Raw genomic sequence first — 22,022 nt, forward strand, 5'->3', positions numbered from 1 at the left:
CTACTTTCTTCTGTGGCTGCGTGGTTTAGATAGTCCTCTACTTTCCTCTGTGGCTGCGTGGTTTAGATAGTCCTCTACTTTCCTCTGTGGCTGCGTGGTTTAGATAGTCCTCTACTTTCCTCTGTGGTTTAGATAGTCCTCTACTTTCCTCTGTGGTTTAGATAGTCCTCTACTTTCCTCTGTGGCTGCGTGGTTTAGATAGTCCTCTACTTTCCTCTGTGGCTGTGTGGTTTAGATTGTCCTCTACTTTCCTCTGTGGCTGTGTGGTTTAGATAGTCCTCTACTTTCCTCTGTGGCTGTGTGGTTTAGATAGTCCTCTACTTTCCTCTGTGGCTCTGTGGTTTAGATTGTCCTCTACTTTCCTCTGTGGGTTTAGATAGTCCTCTACTTTCCTCTGTGGCTGCGTGGTTTAGATAGTCCTCATCACAAAGCAAGACAGCCAAAAATAGCAGCTTCCTTTGCCATTTCTCTAAGGCCCTGAAATAGTGATGGGTTAATTGAGACGTTTGTGTCCCACACACACACATATGTCTGTTAGTGTTGTCTTAGTGGATTCTCTGAAGTCTAGTATGTTTCTCGCAGATAATAATAATAGTTCTGCCTGGCCACTCTGTTGGGGTCTGTAAAGAATGACTCTATCTTCCATGCCTATATATGAACATGTGTATAGCGTTTATCTATCATCTTTAATATTGTAGAGAGAGAGAGAGAGGGAGTGTGGGGTGGCTCCTTTGTCATGAAATTTCACTGTCAACCACAGAATGAAGTGCCCCTGAGTGTGCGCCGTATGGAAGCAAAGATGTCATTTGTATCTGATCTCATGCGATTGAGTTGCGGCAACCTATTGTGAACGCTTGCCTGCCACAGGGGGAAGCAGCAGGCTATCTCTGTGTATAATTCTCCATGTTCACCATTCCGTGTTGTTGTAGAGATCTGATGTGTGTCTGGGAGATGTGTGGGAGGGTTTTGCATATGAATGGGTTGGTGAGCGGGGTGCGAGAGGGTGAAGACTGTATTGTGAAGACTGCAGGTTGTTGTAGTGCTGGTCCAGGCCTGTCATCAGCCCTGAGGTAGGCTAGCAGCAGCAAAAGGTGGCGCTACAAAGTATTAACTTAAGGGGGCTGAATAATTTTGCACGCCCAATTTTTCAGTTTTTGATTTGTTAAAAAAGTTTGCAATATCCAATAAATGTCGTTCCACTTCATGATTGTGTCCCACTTGTTGTTGATTCTTCACAAAAAAATACAGTTTTATATCTTTATGTTTGAAGCCTGAAATGTGGCAAAAGGTCGCAAAGTTCAAGGGGGCCGAATACTTTCGCAAGGCACTGTAGTTGGGTTTTGAAAGTAGATTTCACGGTTGTCAATGAGATGAAGGAAACAGAACATGACTCTTTCAGGCATATAGTAGGTTGGTAATGTACTTTACTGTCGTATTGTGTATTTCAGTGAGGTAACGTGGTGTTTTCTGTTCCAGCTGACATCATATCCACGGTGGAATTCAACCCGACTGGAGAGCTGCTGGCGACCGGGGACAAGGGAGGGAGAGTAGTGGTGTTTCAGAGAGAACAGGAGGTAAGACCAGCCAAGACTCCGTAGTCATCATGTCACATCACATCCTGTTTTTCATTGAGTCACTAACTCAGCGGTCTCCAACCCTGTTCCTGGAGAGCTACCCTCCTGTAGGTTTTCACTCCAACCCTGTTCCTGGAGAGCTACCCTCCTGTAGGTTTTCACTCCAACCCTGTTCCTGGAGAGCTACCCTCCTGTAGGTTTTCACTCCAACCCTGTTCCTGGAGATCTACCATCCTGTAGGTTTTCACTCCAACCCTGTTCCTGGAGAGCTACCATCCTGTAGGTTTTCACTCCAACCCTGTTCCTGGAGAGCTACCCTCCTGTAGGTTTTCACTCCAACCCTGTTCCTGGAGAGCTACCCTCCTGTAGGTTTTCACTCCAACCCTGTTCCTGGAGAGCTACCCTCCTGTAGGTTTTCACTCCAACCCTGTTCCTGGAGAGCTACCCTCCTGTAGGTTTTCACTCCAACCCTGTTCCTGGAGAGCTACCCTCCTGTAGGTTTTCACTCCAACCCTGTTCCTGGAGAGCTACCTTCCTGTAGGTTTTCACTCCAACCCTGTTCCTGGAGAGTTACCCTCCTGTAGGTTTTCACTCCAACCCTGTTCCTGGAGAGCTACCATCCTGTAGGTTTTCACTCCAACCCTGTTCCTGGAGAGCTACCCTCCTGTAGGTTTTCACTCCAACCCTGTTCCTGGAGAGCTACCCTCCTGTAGGTTTTCACTCCAACCCTGTTCCTGGAGAGCTACCCTCCTGTAGGTTTTCACTCCAACCCTGTTCCTGGATAGCTACCCTCCTGTAGGTTTTCACTCCAACCCTGTTCCTGGAGAGCTACCATCCTGTAGATTTTCACTCCAACCCTGTTCCTGGAGAGCTACCTTCCTGTAGGTTTTCACTCCAACCCTGTTCCTGGAGAGCTACCTTCCTGTAGGTTTTCACTCCAACCCTGTTCCTGGAGAGCTACCCTCCTGTAGGTTTTCACTCCAACCCTGTTCCTGGAGAGCTAGTGGTGGTAGGAGGTAGGAGGTATTATGGAGAGATTACAGTTGATTCTGCGAGGCCTATAGCATTTCCTGTGGAAGCTGGATGGAAGGACTAGACAGTGTCTGAATCTTCTGTCTCACTGTGGTGAAAATATGAATGTCAGGGACTGACTGACTGAATCCCCCTGTCAGGGACTGACTGACCGAATCCCCCTGTCAGGGACTGACTGACTGAATCCCCCTGTCAGGGACTGACTGACTGACTGAATCCCCCTGTCAGGGACTGACTGACTGACTGAATCCCCCTGTCAGGGACTGACTGACTGACTGAATCCCCCTGTCAGGGACTGACTGACTGAATCCCCCTTCCAGGGACTGACTGGCTGACTGAATCCCCCTTTCAGGGACTGACTGACTAAATCCCCCTTCCAGGGACTGACTGACTGACTGAATCCCCCTTTCAGGGACTGACTGACAGAATCCCCCTGTCAGGGACTGACTGGCTGAATCCCCTTACGGGGACTGACTGGCTGAATCCCCCTTTCAGGGACTGACTGACTGACTGAATCCCACTTTCTTCCTCTTCCTCCTTTCCCTTCTTTTGCTTTCCGGCTGATTTCAAAGCGCTCCACACTACTAATCCCCACACCAGAGGCGCTCTCGTCTCTCGTCTCCCCCTCCTTTCCCCCTTCCCCTGTCTTTATCCCTGCAGAAGGCACATCTGTTTCCATTAATACCCCCCCCCCCCCCCCCCCGTTTGGTCATCTGATTTGGCAATATTGATTCTGAAGCTTCCTGAGGTGAGACCTGACCTGCCGTGTTGGCTGAGCCGAAGCTAGGTTGCTGGGTTTCCATTGAGCTATCTCTGCCACCCTGACTACACATCTTGACAACCTTACAATATATTTAACCCGCTTTTGCCTGAGTTCTTGAATTTCTACCACGTGGAGGCAAAATGGCTGCACTATGTCAGCGGTTATGTCACCTCGTACGATACCGGAGCCAGATTTTGGTGACTGGTCCACGTACCACAGTCCTCATGCTTTGTTGGTTCCTGGGGGTTTTGACAGCCCCCTCCTGTATGTATACTTGATATAGAAAGCAGAAACTAGGCCATCGACACATTTGCTGCTGTGCAAGTCTTGGGTTGCTGTTTCCTAAATGTTGCCTATTCATTGCAAATAGGACGATCCCCACTCTCTGTATCCTCATGCTGAAACTCTGGCCTATCAAATAAATCGAATCAAATTGTATTAGTCACATACAGTTTACAGCAGGTATAAAATGTACAACAAAACGTACCAGCTCCCTCAACAATGCAGTACATTAGTCAATAACAATACTAACAATGAAATAGTAAAACATAACAAGTTGTAGTAATAATGGATTGGATGTGCATTGTTTTTACAAACATAAAGTGGGTAGTGACTAGGTCATGCAGGGCATGTCATAATAGCAGAACATCTTCCACAAACTCAAACATACTTGTTGTTTCAGAGTAAGAACCAGCCCCACAGGAGAGGGGAGTATAATGTTTACAGCACCTTCCAGAGCCACGAGCCTGAGTTTGACTACCTGAAGAGCCTGGAGATCGAGGAGAAGATCAACAAGATACGATGGCTGCCTCAACAGAACGCTGCCTACTTCCTCCTCTCCACCAATGGTGAGCCACTTCCTCCTCTCCACCAATGGCAAGCCACACTGCTAGTCCTAGTGAAATCTAGGAAGGAACAGGCGTTATGTGAGCAGAGTCGTGCCTATTCGTTCTAAAATGCTCACACTATATTTTGGTTGCACGTTGGTGGCGCACCTTCTACTCCTGTTTGTTCTAGTGACATCAGCATATCAAACTGCTCACTAGACCAGTCGATGTTAATGTTTGTTAATGGTTCCAATACCGCCATTACTTTATTTATTGTATTGTAAGGCCCATTGATGTTAGCCAAGCAGCTGTTTTATGTTGAGTTAAGTGCCACCAGAGACAGGAAGTGACCTTTACAATACTGCCGTACCTTTTCATTCGCCTTTCAGTCAATGTATTAGACGGGGAACTTGAATCAGCACACTGACTCCTGGACATCAGTGGAACAAGCTAGGCTGGCATCAGGAACTTTGATCAGGTTAATTGGAGGCTGATATATTTCTTATCTATTTATGTCATGCCAAACCTCAGCAGTGGCCTGCTTCCAATACTGTAGCAGCACAGCAGACTACTGAGTCCCCCTCCTCTCCTTAGTACAGATGGCCAGCCAGCCAGCCAGGGCATCACACCTTTCCTTTAGCCAATCCCAAGCCTGCTGTTACTCATCCCTCTCTCCCCTCCTCCACCCCCCCCTCCCCTCCTTCTCCTCAACCTCCTTCCTCCTCTTCCTCCTCCTCTCCTCCCTGCAGATAAAACAGTGAAGCTGTGGAAGGTCAGTGAGCGGGACAAGAGACCTGAGGGCTACAACCTGAAGGACGAGGAAGGGAGGATCCGAGACCCCACCACCATCACCGCCCTGCGGGTAAGATGCCAACCCTTCCCCCACTACAGTGTCACCACAGCCTGCCCGGTCATCTCTGTGCCCACATTTGCAGTGCTACATACAGAATTTGAATGCGTCTGTTTTCCTTCCTCTGGCAAGCTGTGACATTATCGCTCCCCATGGCAGCCTAAGCCTCCATCTCTCCCAGTGCCACCGAGAGATTCAAGAAACCGGCCTGGTTTCAGATCTTGCCAAATGCACGTGTCTGTCAGTGTGGGGGTGGGGAGGGGATTGTCCGGTTCTTAGATGGGGGTGTGACACCAGGCACCCATGCTGCTGACCACACATTAGCCAGGTCCTGGGGTGACCCATCTGTCTACACCAGCTTGTACCCAGGGGTCAGCATGGGGTCAAATATAGGGCTGGGCAACATATCAAATACATTTGATTAATTCAAATATATGTTTGCAGAATGAAGGTTTTTTGTATTTTTCGTTTTTATGAGCGTCCTCTTGTTCTCATTGGTTTTTTGGTTTCGTCTCATTCGCTCCTTCTGTGCTATGCACCTTCCTATTTACACCAGAGATGTGTATATAATGATGATGCTAATGTCTCCGCCCTAACAATGGGAGTCGTTGTGCCAAAGGCGGGGAGGCAGGCGACAAGCGTAGGTTCAAAATAAGAGCATAGAAATGCATTGGGCTTATTTTGGACAGATTTTTGTGAGAATGAAACCTCCGGCTTTGCGTCATTCTCCCAAGCCCCTCCCCCTACCACTCACAACAACAAAGATCAGTGATCACTTTTTCCTCTCTGACAAAGGGTTTCAACTCACTATTTGCATTTGAGGTTTGGTCCGACAGAATGGGTCATATGGACACCAAAACACATGGAGACATTATTATACTGTACTAGAGAAGTTAACCTTTCAAACCATACCCTGTTTATGTTTCAACTCCTCACATTTAGAGCAGAGCAGACACTACTAAAACGGATGTACCAATTGTAGTCAGGAAGCAGGTGCAGAAGGTTAGTTTAATAGTAAGAAGCATGAAGATAAACAAAACAGGAGAAGCGTACAGAACGTAAATAAAACCAATACTGTCTAATGACTGAGGCTACTGAGGGCTAAGTAAAGGGAGAGTAATCGGGGTGATGATGAGGTCCAGGTGTGCGTAATGATGGGGACCAGGTGTGTGCGTAATGATGGGGACCAGGTGTGCGTAATGATGGGGAGCAGGTGTGCATAATGATGGGGAGCAGGTGTGCGTAATGATGGGGACCAGGTGTGCATAATGATGGGGACCAGGTGTGCGTAATGATGGGGACCAGATGTGCGTAATGATGGGGACCAGGTGTGCATAATGATGAGGTCCAGGTGTGCATAATGATGGGGACCAGGTGTGCGTGATTCTGGGGACCAGGTGTGTGTAATAATGGGGACCAGGTGTGTGTAATGATGGGAACCAGGTGTGCGTAATGATGGGGACCAGGTGTGCGTGATTCTGGGGACCAGGTGTGTGTAATAATGGGGACCAGGTGTGTGTAATGATGGGAACCAGGTGTGCGTAATGATGGGGACCAGGTGTGTGCGTAATGATGGGGAGCAGGTGTGTGCGTAATGATGGGGAGCAGGTGTGCGTAATGATGGGGAGCAGGTGTGTGCGTAATGATGGGGAGCAGGTGTGTGCGTAATATAATACATCAATAGAAATTGATTTAGCCTCAAATAAATAATGAAACATGTTCAATTTGGTTTGAAAATAATACAAAAACTAAATGTTGGAGAAGAAAGTAAAAGTGCAATATGTGCCATGTAAGAAAGCTAACGTTTAAGTTCCTTGCTCAGAACATGAGAACATATGAAAGCTGGTGGTTCCTTTTAACATGAGACTTCAATATTCCAAGGTAAGAAGTTTTAGGTTGTAGTTATTATAGGAATTATAGGACTATTTCCCTCTATACCATTTGTATTCCATATATCTTTGACTATTGGATGTTCTTATAGGCACTTTAGTATTGCCAGTGTAACAGTATAGCTTCCGTCCCTCTCCTCGCCCATACCTGGGCTCGACGAGGAACACAACGACAACAGCCACCCTCGAAGCAGCATTACCCATGCAGAGCAAGGGGAACAACCACTCCAAGTCTCAGTGCGAGTGACGTTTGAAACGCTATTAGAGCACACCCCGCTAACTACCTAGCCATTTCACATCGGTTACACCAGCCTAATCTCGGGAATTGATAGGCTTGAAGTCATAAACAACGCAATGCTTGAAGCACAGGGAAGAGCTGCTGGCAAATTGCACGAAAGTGCTGTTTGAATGAATGTTTACACGCCTGCTGGTGCCTACCATCGCTCAGTGAGACTGTTCTATCAAATATCAAATCATAGACTTAATTATAACATAATAACACACAGAAATACGAGCCTTTGGTCATTAATATGGTCGAATCCGGAAACTATAATTTCGAAAACAAAATGTTTATTATTATCACATATACCCTGACTCTGCATGCAATGAACCCAAGAGAAGTGACACAATTTCACCTGGTTAATATTGCCTGCTAACCTGGATTTCTTTTAGCTAAATATGCAGGTTTAAAAATATATACTTCTACTACATTGATGTTTATGGTTAGGTACATGTTGATGCAACGACTGTCCTTTTTTGAAAATGCGCACCGCATCGATTATATGCAACGCAGGACACGCTAGATAAACTAGTAATATCATCAACCTTGTGTAGTTAACTAGTGATTATGATTGATTTATTGAGTGTGTTTTATAAGATAAGTTTAATGCTAGCTAGCAACTTACCTTGGCTTCTTACTGCATTCACGTAACAGGCAGGCTCCTCGTGAGGCAGGTGGTTAGAGCGTTGGACTAGTTAACTGAAAGGTTGCAAGATTGAATCCCAGAGCTGACAAGGTAAAAATCTGTTGTTCTGCCTCTGAACGAGGCAGTTAACCCACCGTTCCTAGGCTGTCATTGACAATAAGAATGTGTTCTTAACTGACTTGCCTAATTAAATAAAGATTCAATAAAGGTGTAAAAAAAAAAAAACGGCAAAAGCGGCGCCCAAAAATACAGATTTCCGATTGTTATGAAAACGTGAAATCGGCCCTAATTAATCGTCCATTCTGATTAATCGGTCAACCTCTAGTTTAGTGTGTGTTTTATAAATGTGCAATAAGCATAAACCAATTATATAAGGAATTGGCAACTCGTTCTCATTCTGAGGTAGGCCAATTGATTCCAACATCTGAACAACGTGGACAGGCCAACATGCTGTTCAAACAGAGACGGACAGAAGGGTGTATCCATAACAACTTGCCTTGTTAACTGAATTCACAGCTTGTGAAATTATTATCCAAATTGGCTAAACTTGTAATAAATAAATGAGTTAACTACTCACTAGCACGTGGGCTTGTGCATGAGAGATTGTTTGTGAGACCAGTGTTGATTTTCTATAATGCCTGCTACATTATCAGTGATTATTCATGGTTCTAGTTATATTTCTAACAAAAAGGGCATTTTTATAGAGCGACCTGAAAGCCAGATCAGTGATTATTGCAAAAACAGCAGGTTAAACTATTTTTAATAGAATAATGAAATGATTAGTGGGTTTTATGGTTGTGTAAGGCTCATATTCAGCCTAGGTAATTACACAAACTCTGAATTCATTAGGTTATTGCTGACTGTTTTAAATGCTGTATATTTTAACTTTAAATTGTACAACAAAGCTTATTTAGAAAAAAAACATTTAAAAAAAAAATATAGATATATACAGTGAGATATGTGTTTTCAGCCCTAATGAAATATCAGCCCCGTCTCCATGGAAACACAGACAGCCGGATGTTAGTCACATGTTCATATCAGCTCCAACGGCAGCTATGAGATGATAAGACCGTGATACCATACAGGTTATTGTTTTCTGTTCTTTATACACCCCAAAATACACATTTTCATCATCCTTGTGATACGTGAAAGAACAACCCAGAACAAACATCCTCTTCCTTTTCTTCACCACTCTCTTATAGATTACAAAAAGATAGTGAAATTGACACATTTTCCTTTGTTCAAGAGCTCAGTCCTCAGTAAATATAAGATTGATTTAGAAAAGTGAGCTGTGCAGAAACTATATCAATATTTGGACCCCTGGCTCGCCCCAATCATCCTTATCTCTTCATGCTCTTATTTTCCACTCTGGACCCAAATTGACCCTTACACAACACAGCCTTTGGAAATCAATAGGAATCACATGATGCCTGAGAGAGAGATGGGATTGTGAAACATAATGGAATGGGAACAAGCTGGTGGGAGGGAGGGACAGTGTTCTAGGTCTGCTCAGTTAGAGACTCCCAGGTTCACAGATGATTGGGACTCCTGGCTGTCAGTCATTATGAGAGAAAACATGATGTCACCATTCAGAGAGGATGCAGAATTCACTGTCAGTCTGTCCCATTTCCCTGGCCTGCAGGGGACCTTACTGACTACACTTAACCCTAAGTGACCCCAATACGGGATCAATGTTATTGAAAATGTCCACAGTGAATCCTCTTCCTCAGAACCACTGTGGGTTTAGGGTGAGACGGTACACTTGAAGGAGGATTTACTATCAATTTGGGTTGAGGGAAAGGGGGATACCTAATCAGTTGTACAACTGAATATATTCAACTGAAATGTGTCTTCCACATTTAACCCAACCCCTCTGAATCAGAGAGATGTGGTGGGCTTCCTTAATCGACATCCATATTTTCGGCACCTGGGGAACAGTGGGTTAACTGTCTTGCACAGAACGACAGATTTTCATCTAGTCATGTCGGGGATTTGATCCAGCAACCTTTTGGTTAGTGGCCCAACGCTCTGACCACTAGGAAACCTGCCCCCCCCCCCACACCCCCAATGCTCTGACCACTAGGAAACCTGCCCCACACCCCCAACGCTCTGACCATTAGGAAACCTGCCCCACCCCTCTCACACCCCCAACGCTCTGACCACTAGGAAACCTGACCCCCCCCACACCCCCAACACTCTGACCATTAGGAAACCTGCCCCACCCCCCACACCCCCAACGCTCTGACCACTAGGAAACCTGACCCCCCACACCCCCAACACTCTGACCATTAGGAAACCTGCCCCCCCCCCCACACCCCCAACGCTCTGACCACTAGGAAACCTGCCCCACCCCCCCACACCCCCAACGCTCTGACCACTAGAAACCTGAAACCCCCCCCCCACACCCCCAACGCTCTGACCACTAGGAAACCTGCCCCCCCCACACCCCCAACGCTCTGACCACTAGGAAACCTGCCCCCCCCCCACACCCCCAACGCTCTGACCACTAGGAAACCTGCCCCCCCCACACCCCCAACGCTCTGACCACTAGGAAACCTGCCCCCCCCCCCACCCCCAACGCTCTGACCACTAGGAAACCTGCCCCCCACACCCCCAACGCTCTGACCACTAGGAAACCTGCCCCCCCCCCACACCCCCAACGCTCTGACCACTAGGAAACCTGACCCCCCCCCCCCAACACTCTGACCACTAGGAAACCTGCCACCCCCCCCACCCCCAACACTCTGACCACTAGGAAACCTGCCCCCCACACCACACCCCCAACACTCTGACCACTAGGAAACCTGCCCCCCCCCCACGCTGAGCTTGACCATGAAACCTCTCCTACCCCCTATCTCAGGTGAACATATTACCCGCTTGGATTGATTCACGTCCAGTTCTTTCTAATGAGTAATAATTGTAGATGGAAGCAGTTCCTCTCAGCGCTGGCTGCTTCATCTGACGAACAGACATTGAGGTATGAGTTAATGACCTCAGCAGTCTCTGCAGCATGCTCCTCCTCCACCTCCGCTGTGTGATGTTGTGACCCTGGTGCTGAGAGACACTCATCATGCTAGCAGACTCATATCTGATAATCACATTGACCACTGAAACCTGTGCCAGGCTGGGCCCCCCAACACTGTGTGTGTAGGAAACGTTGACCCCCAGATGGTTTGACCCTATCAGACAGATACCCAATAATGGTCAGCCAAGCATTCGCCTCGCAGTGAGTGTACATCAGTGGACATGTCCCACTCCCCCTCTCTGTCACAATATATCATATATCAGTGGACATGTCCCACATCCCCAACTCTCTGTCACAATATATCATATATCAGTGGACATGCCCCCCACACCCCCAACACTCTGTCACAGGAATATATCATATATCAGTGGACATGTCCCCTCCCCCTCTCTGTCACAATATATCATATAACCAGTGGACATGTCCTACTCCCCTCTCTGTCACAATATATCATATATCAGTGGATTGATTCCCACTCCAGTTCTTTCTAATATATAATTGTCAGTGGACAGTTCCTCAGCTCCCCTTCTCTGTCACAGACATTATATCATATATCAGTCTCTGCAGCATGCTCCTCCTCCACCTCCTCTGTGTGATGTTGTGACCCTGGTGCTGAGAGACACTCCCCCTCTCTGTCACAGATATATCATATCATCAGTGGACATGTCCCAGGCTGGGCCCTGCCTCTGTCACAATGGTTTATATCATAGATCAGTGGACATGTCCCAAGCATTCGCCTCTCTGTCACAGTATACATCAGTGGACATGTCCCCTCCCCCTCTCTGTCACAATATATCATATATCAGTGGACATGTCCCACTCCCCCTCTCTGTCACAATATATCATATATCAGTGGACATGTCCCACTCCCCCTCTCTGTCACAATATATCATATATCAGTGGACATGTCCCACTCCCCCTCTCTGTCACAATATATCATATATCAGTGGACATGTCCCACTCCCCCTCTCTGTCACAATATATCATATATCAGTGGACATGTCCCACTCCCCCTCTCTGTCACAATATATCATATATCAGTGGACATGTCCCACTCCCCCTCTCTGTCACAATATATCATATATCAGTGGACATGTCCCACTCCCCCTCTCTGTCACAATATATCATATATCAGTGGACATGTCCCACTCCCCTCTCTGTCACAATATATCATATATCAGTGGACATGTCCCACTCCCCCTCTCTGTCACAATATATCATAGATCAGTGGACATGTCCCACTCTCCCCTCTCTGTCACAATATATCATAGATCAGTGGACATGTCCCACTCCCCCTCTCTGTCACAATATATCATATGTCAGTGGACATGTCCCACTCCCCCTCTCTGTCACAATATATCATATATCAGTGGACATGTCCCACTCCCCCTCTCTGTCACAATATATCATATATCAGTGGACATGTCCCACTCCCCCTCTCTGTCACAATATATCATATATCAGTGGACATGTCCCACTCCCCCTCTCTGTCACAATATATCATATATCAGTGGACATGTCCCACTCCCCCTCTCTGTCACAATATATCATATATCAGTGGACATGTCCCACTCCCCCTCTCTGTCACAATATATCATATATCAGTGGACATGTCCCACTCCCCCTCTCTGTCACAATATATCATAGATCAGTGGACATGTCCCACTCCCCCTCTCTGTCACAATATATCATATATCAGTGGACATGTCCCACTCCCCCTCTATGTCACAATATATCATATATCAGTGGACATGTCCCCTCCCCCTCTCTGTCACAATATATCATAGATCAGTGGACATGTCCCACTCCCCCTCTCTGTCACAATATATCATAGATCAGTGGACATGTCCCACTCCCCCTCTCTGTCACAATATATCATATATCAGTGGACATGTCCCACTCCCCCTCTCTGTCACAATATATCATATATCAGTGGACATGTCCCACTCCCCCTCTCTGTCACAAGATATCACTCTCCTCTCTCCCTCTCTCTCTCCACTTCCTTCCCTCTGTCTCTGTCTCTCTCTCAATTCAATGCAATTCAATTCAAGGGCTTTATTGGCATGGGAAACATGTGTTAACATTGCCAAAGCAAGTGAGGTAGATAATATATAAAGTGAATATATAAAGTGAAATAAACAATACAAATGAACAGTAAACATTACACATACAGAAGTTTCAAAACAATAAAGACATGACAAATGTCATATTATATATACAGTGTTTTAACAATGTACAAATGGTTAAAGGACACAAGATAAAATAAATAAGCATAAATATGGGTTGTATTTACAATGGTGTTTGTTCTTCACTGGTTTCCCTTTTCTCGTGGCAACAGGTCACAAATCTTGCTGCTGTGATGGTACACTGTGGAATTTCACCCAGTAGATATGGGAGTTTATCAAAATTGGATTTGTTTTCGAATTCTTAGTGGATCTGTGTAATCTGTGGGAAATATGTCTCTCTAATATGGTCATACATTGGGCAGGAGGTTAGGAAGTGCAGCTCGGTTTCCACCTCATTTTGTGGGCAGTGAGCACATAGCCTGTCTTCTCTTGAGAGGCATGTCTGCCTACGGTGGCTTTTCTCAATAGCAAGGCTATGCTCACTGAGTCTGTACATAGTCAAAGCTTTCCTTAATTTTGGGTCAGTCACAGTGGTCAGGTATTCTGCCGCTGTGTACTCTCTGTGTAGGGCCAAATAGCATTCTAGTTTGCTCTGGTTTTTTGTTAATTCTTTCCAATGTGTCAAGTAATTATCTTTTTGTTTTCTCATGATTTGGTTGGGTCTAATTGTGCTGCTGTCCTGGGGCTCTGTGGGGTGTGTTTTTGTTTGTGAACAGAGCCCCAGGACCAGCTTGCTTAGGGGACTCTTCTCCAGGTTCATCTCTCTGTAGGTGATAGCTTTGATATGGAAGGTTTGGGAAACACTTCCTTTTAGGTGGTTATAGAATTTAACGTCTCTTTTCTGGATTTTGATCATTAGTGGGCATCTGCCTGATTCTGCTCTGCGTGCATTATTTGGTGTTCTACGTTGTACACGGAGGATATTTTTGCAGAATTTTGCATGCAGAGTCTCAATTTGGTGTTTGTCCCATTTTGTGAAGTCTTGGTTGGTGAGCGGACCCCAGACCTCACAACCATAAAGGGCAGTGGGCTCTATGGCTGATTCAAGTATTTTTTGCCAAATCCTAATTGGTATGTTGAAATGTATGTTCCTTTTGATGGCATAGAATGCCCTTCTTGCCTTGTCTCTCAGATCATTCACAGCTTTGTGGAAGTTACCTGTGGCGCTGATGTTTAGGCCAAGGTATGTTTAGTTTTTTGTGTGCTCTAGTGCAACAGTGTTTAGATGGAATTTGTATTTGTGGTCCTGGTGACTGGACATTTTTTGGAACACTATTATGTTGGTCTTACTGAGATTTACTGTCAGGGCCCAGGTCTGACAGAATCTGTGCATAAGATCTAGGTGCTGCTGTAGGCCCTCCTTGGTTGGTGACAGAAGCACCAGATCATCAGCAACAGCAGACATTTGACTTTGGATTCTAGTAGGGTGAGGCCGGGTGCTGCAGACTTTTCTAGTGCCCGCGCCAATTAGTTGATATATATGTTGAAGAGGGTGGGGCTTAAGCTGCATCCCTGTCTCACCCCACGACCCTGTGTGAAGAAATGTGTGTGTTTTTTGCCAATTTTAACCACACACTTGTTGTTTGTGTACAGGGATTTTTATAATGTTGTATTTTTATAATGTTGTTTTACCCCCAACACCACTTTCCATCAGTTTGTATAGCAGACCCTCATGCCAGATTGAGTCGAAGGCTTTTTTGAAATCAACAAAGCATGAGGAGACTTTGTCTTTGTTTTGGTTTGTTTGGTTGTCAATTAGGGTGTGCAGGGTGAATACATGGTCTGTTGTACGGTAATTTGGTAAAAAGCCAATTTGACATTTGCTCAGTACATTGTTCTCATTGAGGAAATGTACGAGTCTGCTGTTAATGATAATGCCGAGCATTTTCCCAAGGTTACTGTTGACGCATATTCCACGATAGTTATTGGGGTCAAATTTGTCTCCACTTTTGTCGATTGGGGTGATCAGTCCTTGGTTCCAAATATTGGGGAAGATGCCAGAGCTAAGGATGATGTTAAAGAGTTTTAGTATAGCCAATTGGAATTTGTTGTCTGTATATTTGATCATTTCATTGAGGATACCATCAACATCACAGGCCTTTTTGGGTTGGAGGGTTTTTATTTTGTCCTGTAACTCATTCAATGTAATTGGAGAATCCAGTGGGTTCTGGTAGTCTTTAATAGTTGATTCTAAGATCTGTATTTGATCATGTATATGTTTTTGCTCTTTATGCTTTGTTATAGAGCCAAAAAGATTGGAGAAGTGGTTTACCCATACATCTCCATTTTGGATAGATAATTCTTTGTGTTGTTGTTTGTTTAGTGTTTTCCAATTTTCCCAGAAGTGGTCTATGGATTCTTCAATTACAATGAGCTGATTTCTGACATGCTGTTCCTTCTTTTTCCGTAGTGTATTTCTGTATTGTTTATATTAATCACCATAGTGAAGGCGTAGATTCAGGTTTTCCGGGTCTCTATGTTTTTGGTTGGACAGGTTTCTCAATTTCTTTCTTAGATTTTTGCATTCTTCATCAAACCATTTGTCATTATTGTTAATTTTCTTCGGTTTTCTATTTGAGATTTTTAGATTTGATAGGGAAGCTGAGAGGTCAAATATACTGTTAAGATTTTCTACTGCCAAGTTTACACCTTCACTATTACAGTGGATGTTTTACCCAGGAAATTGTCTAAAAGGGATTGAATTTGTTATTACCTAATTGTTTTTTGGTAGGTTTCCAAACTGCATTCCTTTCATCTATAGCATTTCTTAATGTTACTCAGTTCCTTTGGCTTTGATGCCTCATGATTGAGATTTGCTCTGTTCAAGTAGACTGTGATTTTGCTGTGGTCTGATAGGGGTGTCAGTGGGCTGACTGTGAACGCTCTGAGAGACTCTGGGTTGAGGTCAGTGATAAAGTAGTCTACAGTACTATTGCCTAGGCTTCGAGGAGTCCCCTCGAAGTCTACCATTGACTATGTACATACCCAGTGTGCGACAGAGCTGCAGGAGCTGCAGGAGTTGTGACCTGTTGTTATAGGGGGCGGCAGGGTAGCCTAGTGGTTAGAGCGTTGGACTAGTAACCGCAAGGTTGCAAGTTCAAACCCCGAGCTGCCCCTGAACAGGCAGTTAACCCACTGTTCCTATGCCGTCATTGAAAATAAGAATTTGTTCTTAACTGACTTGCCTGGTTAAATAAAGGTAAAATAAAATAATAAAATAAAAATAGTTGTGCCTAGGGGGGCATATGGGGGAGGGAATGCTGTCACCTCCAGGTAGGTGTTTGTCTCCCTGTGTTCTGAGGGTGTCAGGTTCTTGTCCGGTTCTGGCGTTTAGGTCGCCCTGGGCCTGGAAATGATTGATTTCCCCCTCCAGGATGGAGAAGCTGTCTTCATTAAAGTATGGGGATTCTAGTGGGGGGATATAGGTAGCACACTGGAAGACATTTTTCTCTGTTAAGTTAATTTCCTTTTGAATTTCTAGCCAAATATAAAATGTTGCTGTTTTGATTAATTTAATGAGTTAGGTCTGCTCTATACCAAATTAGCATACCCCCTGAGCCCCTTCCCTGTTTCACACCTGGTAGTTTAGTGGATGGGACTACCAGCTCTCTGTAACCTAGAGGGCAACCAGTGGGTCCGTCTCCTCTATACCAGGTTTCTTGCAGGATGACAATGTCTGTATTACCGATTTCTTTGGTGAAGTCCGGGTTCCTGCTCTTTAAGCCAAAGGCAGATGACCTCAGGCCTTGGATATTCCAAGATAATATAGTGAGCTTTGTGTTCCATAAAGTGTCCAATGTTGTTGGTCGTGTAGTTTGGCCTCAGGCCAGTATGTGTGAGCAGAGCCTGCTGAGCATCTGGTACATGACATTGGCCTGGGCGAGTGTAAGAGTGGGGGTTGGGCCTGTTTGCCTGCTCACTACCTGGGCATATGTGTGACTTCCATGTTGAGGCCCTCTTTGCGCGGGTGGGGTGCATGGGGTGGACAGGAGGGAAGATGGAAGGAAGATGGAAGGAAGTTCCATGCAATAAGGGCTCTAAATAATATTGTACCTTTTCTTCAATTTGTTCTGGATTTGGGGACTATGAAAGACAACCTGGTGGCATGTCTGGTGGGATAAGTGTGGGATTTCAACACAATGTTTCTTATAAAAAGAAGTAATGCAGTCAGTCTCTCCTCAACTCTTAGCCAAGAGAGACTGGCAGCATAGTATTTATATCAGCCCTCTGATTACAATTAAGAGCAAAACGTCCTGCTCTGTTCTCGGCCAGCTGCAGCTTAACTAGTTCTTTCCGGGCAGCACTGGACCACACAACTGGACAATAATCAAGATGAGACAAAACTAGAGCCTGCAGAACTTGCTTTTTGGAGTCTGCTGTCAACAAAGCAGAGCATCTCTTTATTATGGACAGACATCTTCCTATCTTTACAACCATTGAATCTATATGTTTTGACCATGACAGTCTAAGGTAAGGCCAAGTCATTGAGTCTCCTCATCTTCTTCAACAGCCACCATTCATTACCAGATTCAGCTGAGGTCTAGCACTTAAGGAATGATTTGTACCAAATACAATGCTCTTAGTTTTAGAGATATTCAGGACCAGTGTATTCCAAAACAGACTACAACTCTTTGTTGAGGGTTTCAGTGACTTCATTAGCTGTGCTTGCTGATGCGTATATAGGATCATGTGGCATCAAGCCTCCTGCTTATTCCCCTGAGTTGGCGTTACATTAATCTAAATTGCGAGGAGCATTCGAGGAAAAGTCTGGAACATTTGTAGAGGAATGAGCCCATGAACTGTGTGTGTGTGGCAGACAAGGCACTGCGCAGTGGGGGTCTGGGTCTCTGTGGGGGCCCCCTACAGTGTGGCGGGTGTGTAGGGGCCCCGGCTGAGATTTGCCGTCATTAAGGGCCCCTACTCCCTGTGACAACATGGGGCTACTCATTATGGCTGTAGGAGCTCAGCCTGAGACATGAACAGCCAATACTGAAATACTGGTTCTCTCCCTCCCTCCCTCCCTCCCTCCCTCCCTCCCTCCCTCCCTCCCTCCCTCCCTCCCCCAGGTACCAGTGCTGCAGCCCATGGACCTGATGGTGGAAGCCAGTCCCAGGCGAGTATTCTCCAATGCCCACACGTACCACATCAACTCTATCTCTGTGAACAGTGACTACGAGACCTACATGTCCACAGATGACCTGAGAATTAACCTGTGGAACCTGGAGATCACCAACCGAAGTTTCAGTATCCTTCTCTCAACAAACATAGACTGCTAGACTGATGGCTATAAGGAGCTCATATTAAGAGGTTGTCAACCTGGATTTGATTTCTTTCTTCTGTCTGTCATCTGCATCCCCTCCCAGAAGCCAACGAGGTCATCTTAAAACAGGAACACATCCCCATCGATCAACATTGATTTTCACTTTGAGGTTCCCTGTGGGATCACAGATGAGATGCCCTATGGACAGCAGATTGGATGACTGAGCTGTGGGGCCCTGGGCACATATTGAGCTTGTTATTTACTGAGCCTCGTTACTCTATCAATCACAGTGCTGCTGGCTGACCAGGCTCTCCTGAGTTCTCACTGAGGGACCTGCGGTCATTTCAGTCACTCGGACCAGCGTTGTCTTTTGCTGTTCATTTATCTCAAGCTGTTTTATTGTTTTCATTTCCTTATTTTTTTGCTTCTAATGTGTTGCTATTGGTCCTTTCCTTCTCTGTCCAATAGTTACTTTAAAGTCTCAAACGTCCGCTGTGAATTACATCCAGTACTCCTCTATGTGGGTGGAGTTCCTTCACCCCAACACCTCAGACATCGTGGACATCAAGCCGGCTAACATGGAGATGCTGACGGAGGTGATCACAGCAGCAGAGTTCCAACCCAGCCAGTGTAACACCTTCGTCTACAGCAGCAGCAAGGGTTCCATCCGGCTGTGTGACATGAGGGCCTCAGCATTGTGTGACAACCACTCCAAATGTAAGGAGTCAGTCACATCCCAAACCACTCATATACTGAATATTGCCAGCAGGCTCTATTATATAAGGGCCAGGAGTGTTTAGTTGACTAGGAACACCTCTGGACCCGAGTTGTCCCTGTACTGGTCAGGTCACATGATCAGAAAAACTCCTAGCCCTAAGCATAAGCACGGTGTCTATCGTAGGCTCTGAAGCCTCCCGTGTCTACTTCTGTTAATTGCTACTGTTCCACGTAGTCATTTGCCTCACAGTGATCTAATGAGTATTTGTGTGATGGGACCCAGGTGAGTGCTGGCACCGTGGTCGGGAACGTAATGTCTTGCTATCTTTAGTTGAACTGATATTAAGCTGCAGGTGGACTTGTTTCTGTAGATATTATTGGAAAAGAAGATTGTTGAGGTGGAAATGGAGGGAAACAGGGAGCGCAATGAGGCCAAGGGGGATTTTATCCATTTTTTTCTCCCTCCAGTGGTTTTTGCCATCTTTCCATGGACTAGTTCTATTTAAATGGTGGATCAAAGTCCACAGGAGGCCGTTTGTATTCCTTCATGGCTCTGAGTTCATCCAAATCCCCACCAGTAGCCACACACACACCCACAGTGATATTGATGTTTCAAGGTCAGTCAAGGCACCGTCCCCAAATCATCATTTTCCACCCTGCTGAACACATTGTCAGATCAAAGACAGACACGGGTTTATTCGGGGAACAAACACACAGCCTTATTATAATTCTTCATTGGCACATGTCTTGCATTTAATATCTTCCATAAGCTCGCAGTATTTGTGTGTTCAACTATTGCCTGTTAAAAGCTGCTGTTATCAGCCTGTTTGGATCGACTCGTAAATAAGTTACATGGAGTATCAGTTCCCATAAGTGAATAATGATGTATTAATGTGTTTGCATTGAAACATACGACCATTAATTACTTTATTACTGAGGAATAAATGTCTGCTGGCCTGAGAAATGGTTCTCTGCAACTATTTAGACTCATAATTCCTCTCTTTTTCCCTTTGCATATGCAGCAGTTGTTTATCAGAGCCAGCCAATGGCATACAATATCTGGTGCCGTGTGAAAGTGATCCATAAATCAACTGAATCTGGAAGCCAGAGAGAGTTGCTCCTCCAGTGTTTTTGGGACAGATGTTAACGCGGCCTGGTCCTCTGTCTGTTCCCCTTGCAGTGTTTTTGGGACAGATGTTAACGCGGCCTGGTCCTCTGTCTGTTCCCCCTGCAGTGTTTTTGGGACAGATGTTAACGCGGCCTGGTCCTCTGTCTGTTCCCCCTGCAGTGTTTTTGGGACAGATGTTAACGCGGCCTGGTCCTCTTGTCTGTTCCCCCTGCAGTGTTTTTGGGACAGATGTTAACGCGGCCTGGTCCTCTGTCTGTTTACCCTGCAGTGTTCGAGGAGCCAGAGGACCCCAGTAACCGCTCCTTCTTCTCCGAGATCATATCGTCCATCTCAGACGTGAAGTTCAGCCACAGCGGGCGCTACCTGATGACACGGGACTACCTCACGGTCAAGGTGTGGGACCTCAACATGGAGAGCAAACCTCTGGAGACCTACCAGGTAGAGAATTAGCACTCTCTCTCGTCACTTTTCTCTATAAGCGTCAAGACCTTGATACGCCATAGATCACATAGTTTTCAATGATTTCTGCACATTCTTGCTGGGCACCAAAGAAATGATACATTGGAAACTACCAGAACCATACATGTATCTGAACATACGACTCTGGAAAATAAAAAAATTTCTCTTCCAGGTCCACGACTACCTGAGGAGTAAGCTGTGCTCCCTGTATGAGAACGACTGCATCTTCGACAAGTTTGAGTGTGTCTGGAACGGGTCTGACAGGTCAGTCACAGCCGTTGTATTAGGATCAGTGGGACTGGATCTACTCATAGTTCACATCTACAGTGGGGCAAAAAAGTATTTAGTCAGCCACCAATTGTGCAAGTTCTCCCACTTAAAAAGATGAGGCCTGTAATTTTAATCATAGGTACACTTCAACTATGACAGACAAAATGAGGGGGGAAAAAATCCAGAAAATCACATTGAGATAAATGAGATTGATGTGTGTGTGTCCCTCCCTTCTCTCCGCAGTGTGATCATGACCGGCTCGTACAACAACTTCTTCCGCATGTTTGACCGCAACACCAAGCGTGACGTGACCCTGGAGGCATCGAGGGAGAACAGCAAGCCCCGGGCCATCCTGAAGCCCAGGAAGGTGTGTGTAGGGGGCAAGAGACGCAAGGACGAGATCAGCGTGGACAGCCTGGACTTCAGCAAGAAGATCCTGCACAGTGCCTGGCACCCCTCCGAGAACATCATCGCTGTGGCCGCCACCAACAACCTCTACATATTCCAAGACAAGGTCAACTAATGGATGGAGAGCAACACAGACCAGCATAGCGCCCTCTGACTGGCTGATCACACTCACCTGGGAGAGGGCCGCATGGCTGGGAATCTCTGGCCGCACTGCAACTTGTGAAGAGACACTGACAGCTTTGTAGTTCTCTTCTTTCGCTCCATCTCAGAGACTTGCACCCATGTTGTAAATCTAGGGTTGCCCTGTTGCATCCAGAACACTGAAGAACGATGGCTGTCGACATGTTTGTTTGTCCATTTTAAAATGTTCACCCTCTTAAGTTGTTGCTGTAGTTTAAGGTTATGCACATAAATGCAGGGACGATACTTTTTTTGTTCCTTAGAAGCTTTGCATTGGGGAGATGAACTGAAGAGACTGGCTCTACAAACTCATAACCTTTGCATCCCTGATGACATACCTAGACACTACTGAGATGGAGTGCTCTTGACGCCCTCTGACCTCTCCTGCCCCTTCCGTTTCATTTATTTATTTATCTTCATGAGGGTTTTAAAACATGCAGAGGAAGCGATGTTACCGGGTAGTATTGATTAAAACAATGTAGCAAGCTTTTTGTTCCAATTTTTTAAATAACTTTACAAAATGTCAAAAAAAAAAAAAAAAATAGGTACATTAAATATTCATGTCTTTATTATGGGCTCAGTGATCC

General features: G+C 45.6%; 1 protein-coding gene across 4 annotated transcripts in view; it reads left to right on the forward strand.

Annotated features, from left to right (window-relative positions):
* The window catches only part of LOC124014264 (serine/threonine-protein phosphatase 2A 55 kDa regulatory subunit B beta isoform), a 160,860-nt gene extending 138,856 nt beyond the window's left edge, over nucleotides 1-22,004 (forward strand). For 2 of the 4 annotated variants that reach the window (XM_046329077.1, XM_046329086.1), the window contains exons 2-9: nucleotides 1,477-1,574; nucleotides 4,052-4,217; nucleotides 4,946-5,058; nucleotides 18,079-18,256; nucleotides 18,825-18,989; nucleotides 20,387-20,556; nucleotides 20,750-20,841; nucleotides 21,091-22,004. In XM_046329077.1, the coding sequence (XP_046185033.1) occupies nucleotides 1,477-1,574; nucleotides 4,052-4,217; nucleotides 4,946-5,058; nucleotides 18,079-18,256; nucleotides 18,825-18,989; nucleotides 20,387-20,556; nucleotides 20,750-20,841; nucleotides 21,091-21,370 (1,262 nt within the window). In that variant the 3' untranslated portion in view covers nucleotides 21,371-22,004. Of the gene's footprint in view, nucleotides 1-1,476; nucleotides 1,575-4,051; nucleotides 4,218-4,561; nucleotides 4,675-4,945; nucleotides 5,059-18,078; nucleotides 18,257-18,824; nucleotides 18,990-20,386; nucleotides 20,557-20,749; nucleotides 20,842-21,090 lie in introns of those variants that run through there. The other 2 variants (XM_046329091.1, XM_046329100.1) reach the window with 2 other exon arrangements.
* Nucleotides 22,005-22,022: the final 18 nt, after the last annotated feature.

Source organism: Oncorhynchus gorbuscha, linkage group LG02 (genome assembly GCF_021184085.1).
Source record: "Oncorhynchus gorbuscha isolate QuinsamMale2020 ecotype Even-year linkage group LG02, OgorEven_v1.0, whole genome shotgun sequence".
NCBI classification, from domain to species: domain Eukaryota; kingdom Metazoa; phylum Chordata; class Actinopteri; order Salmoniformes; family Salmonidae; genus Oncorhynchus; species Oncorhynchus gorbuscha.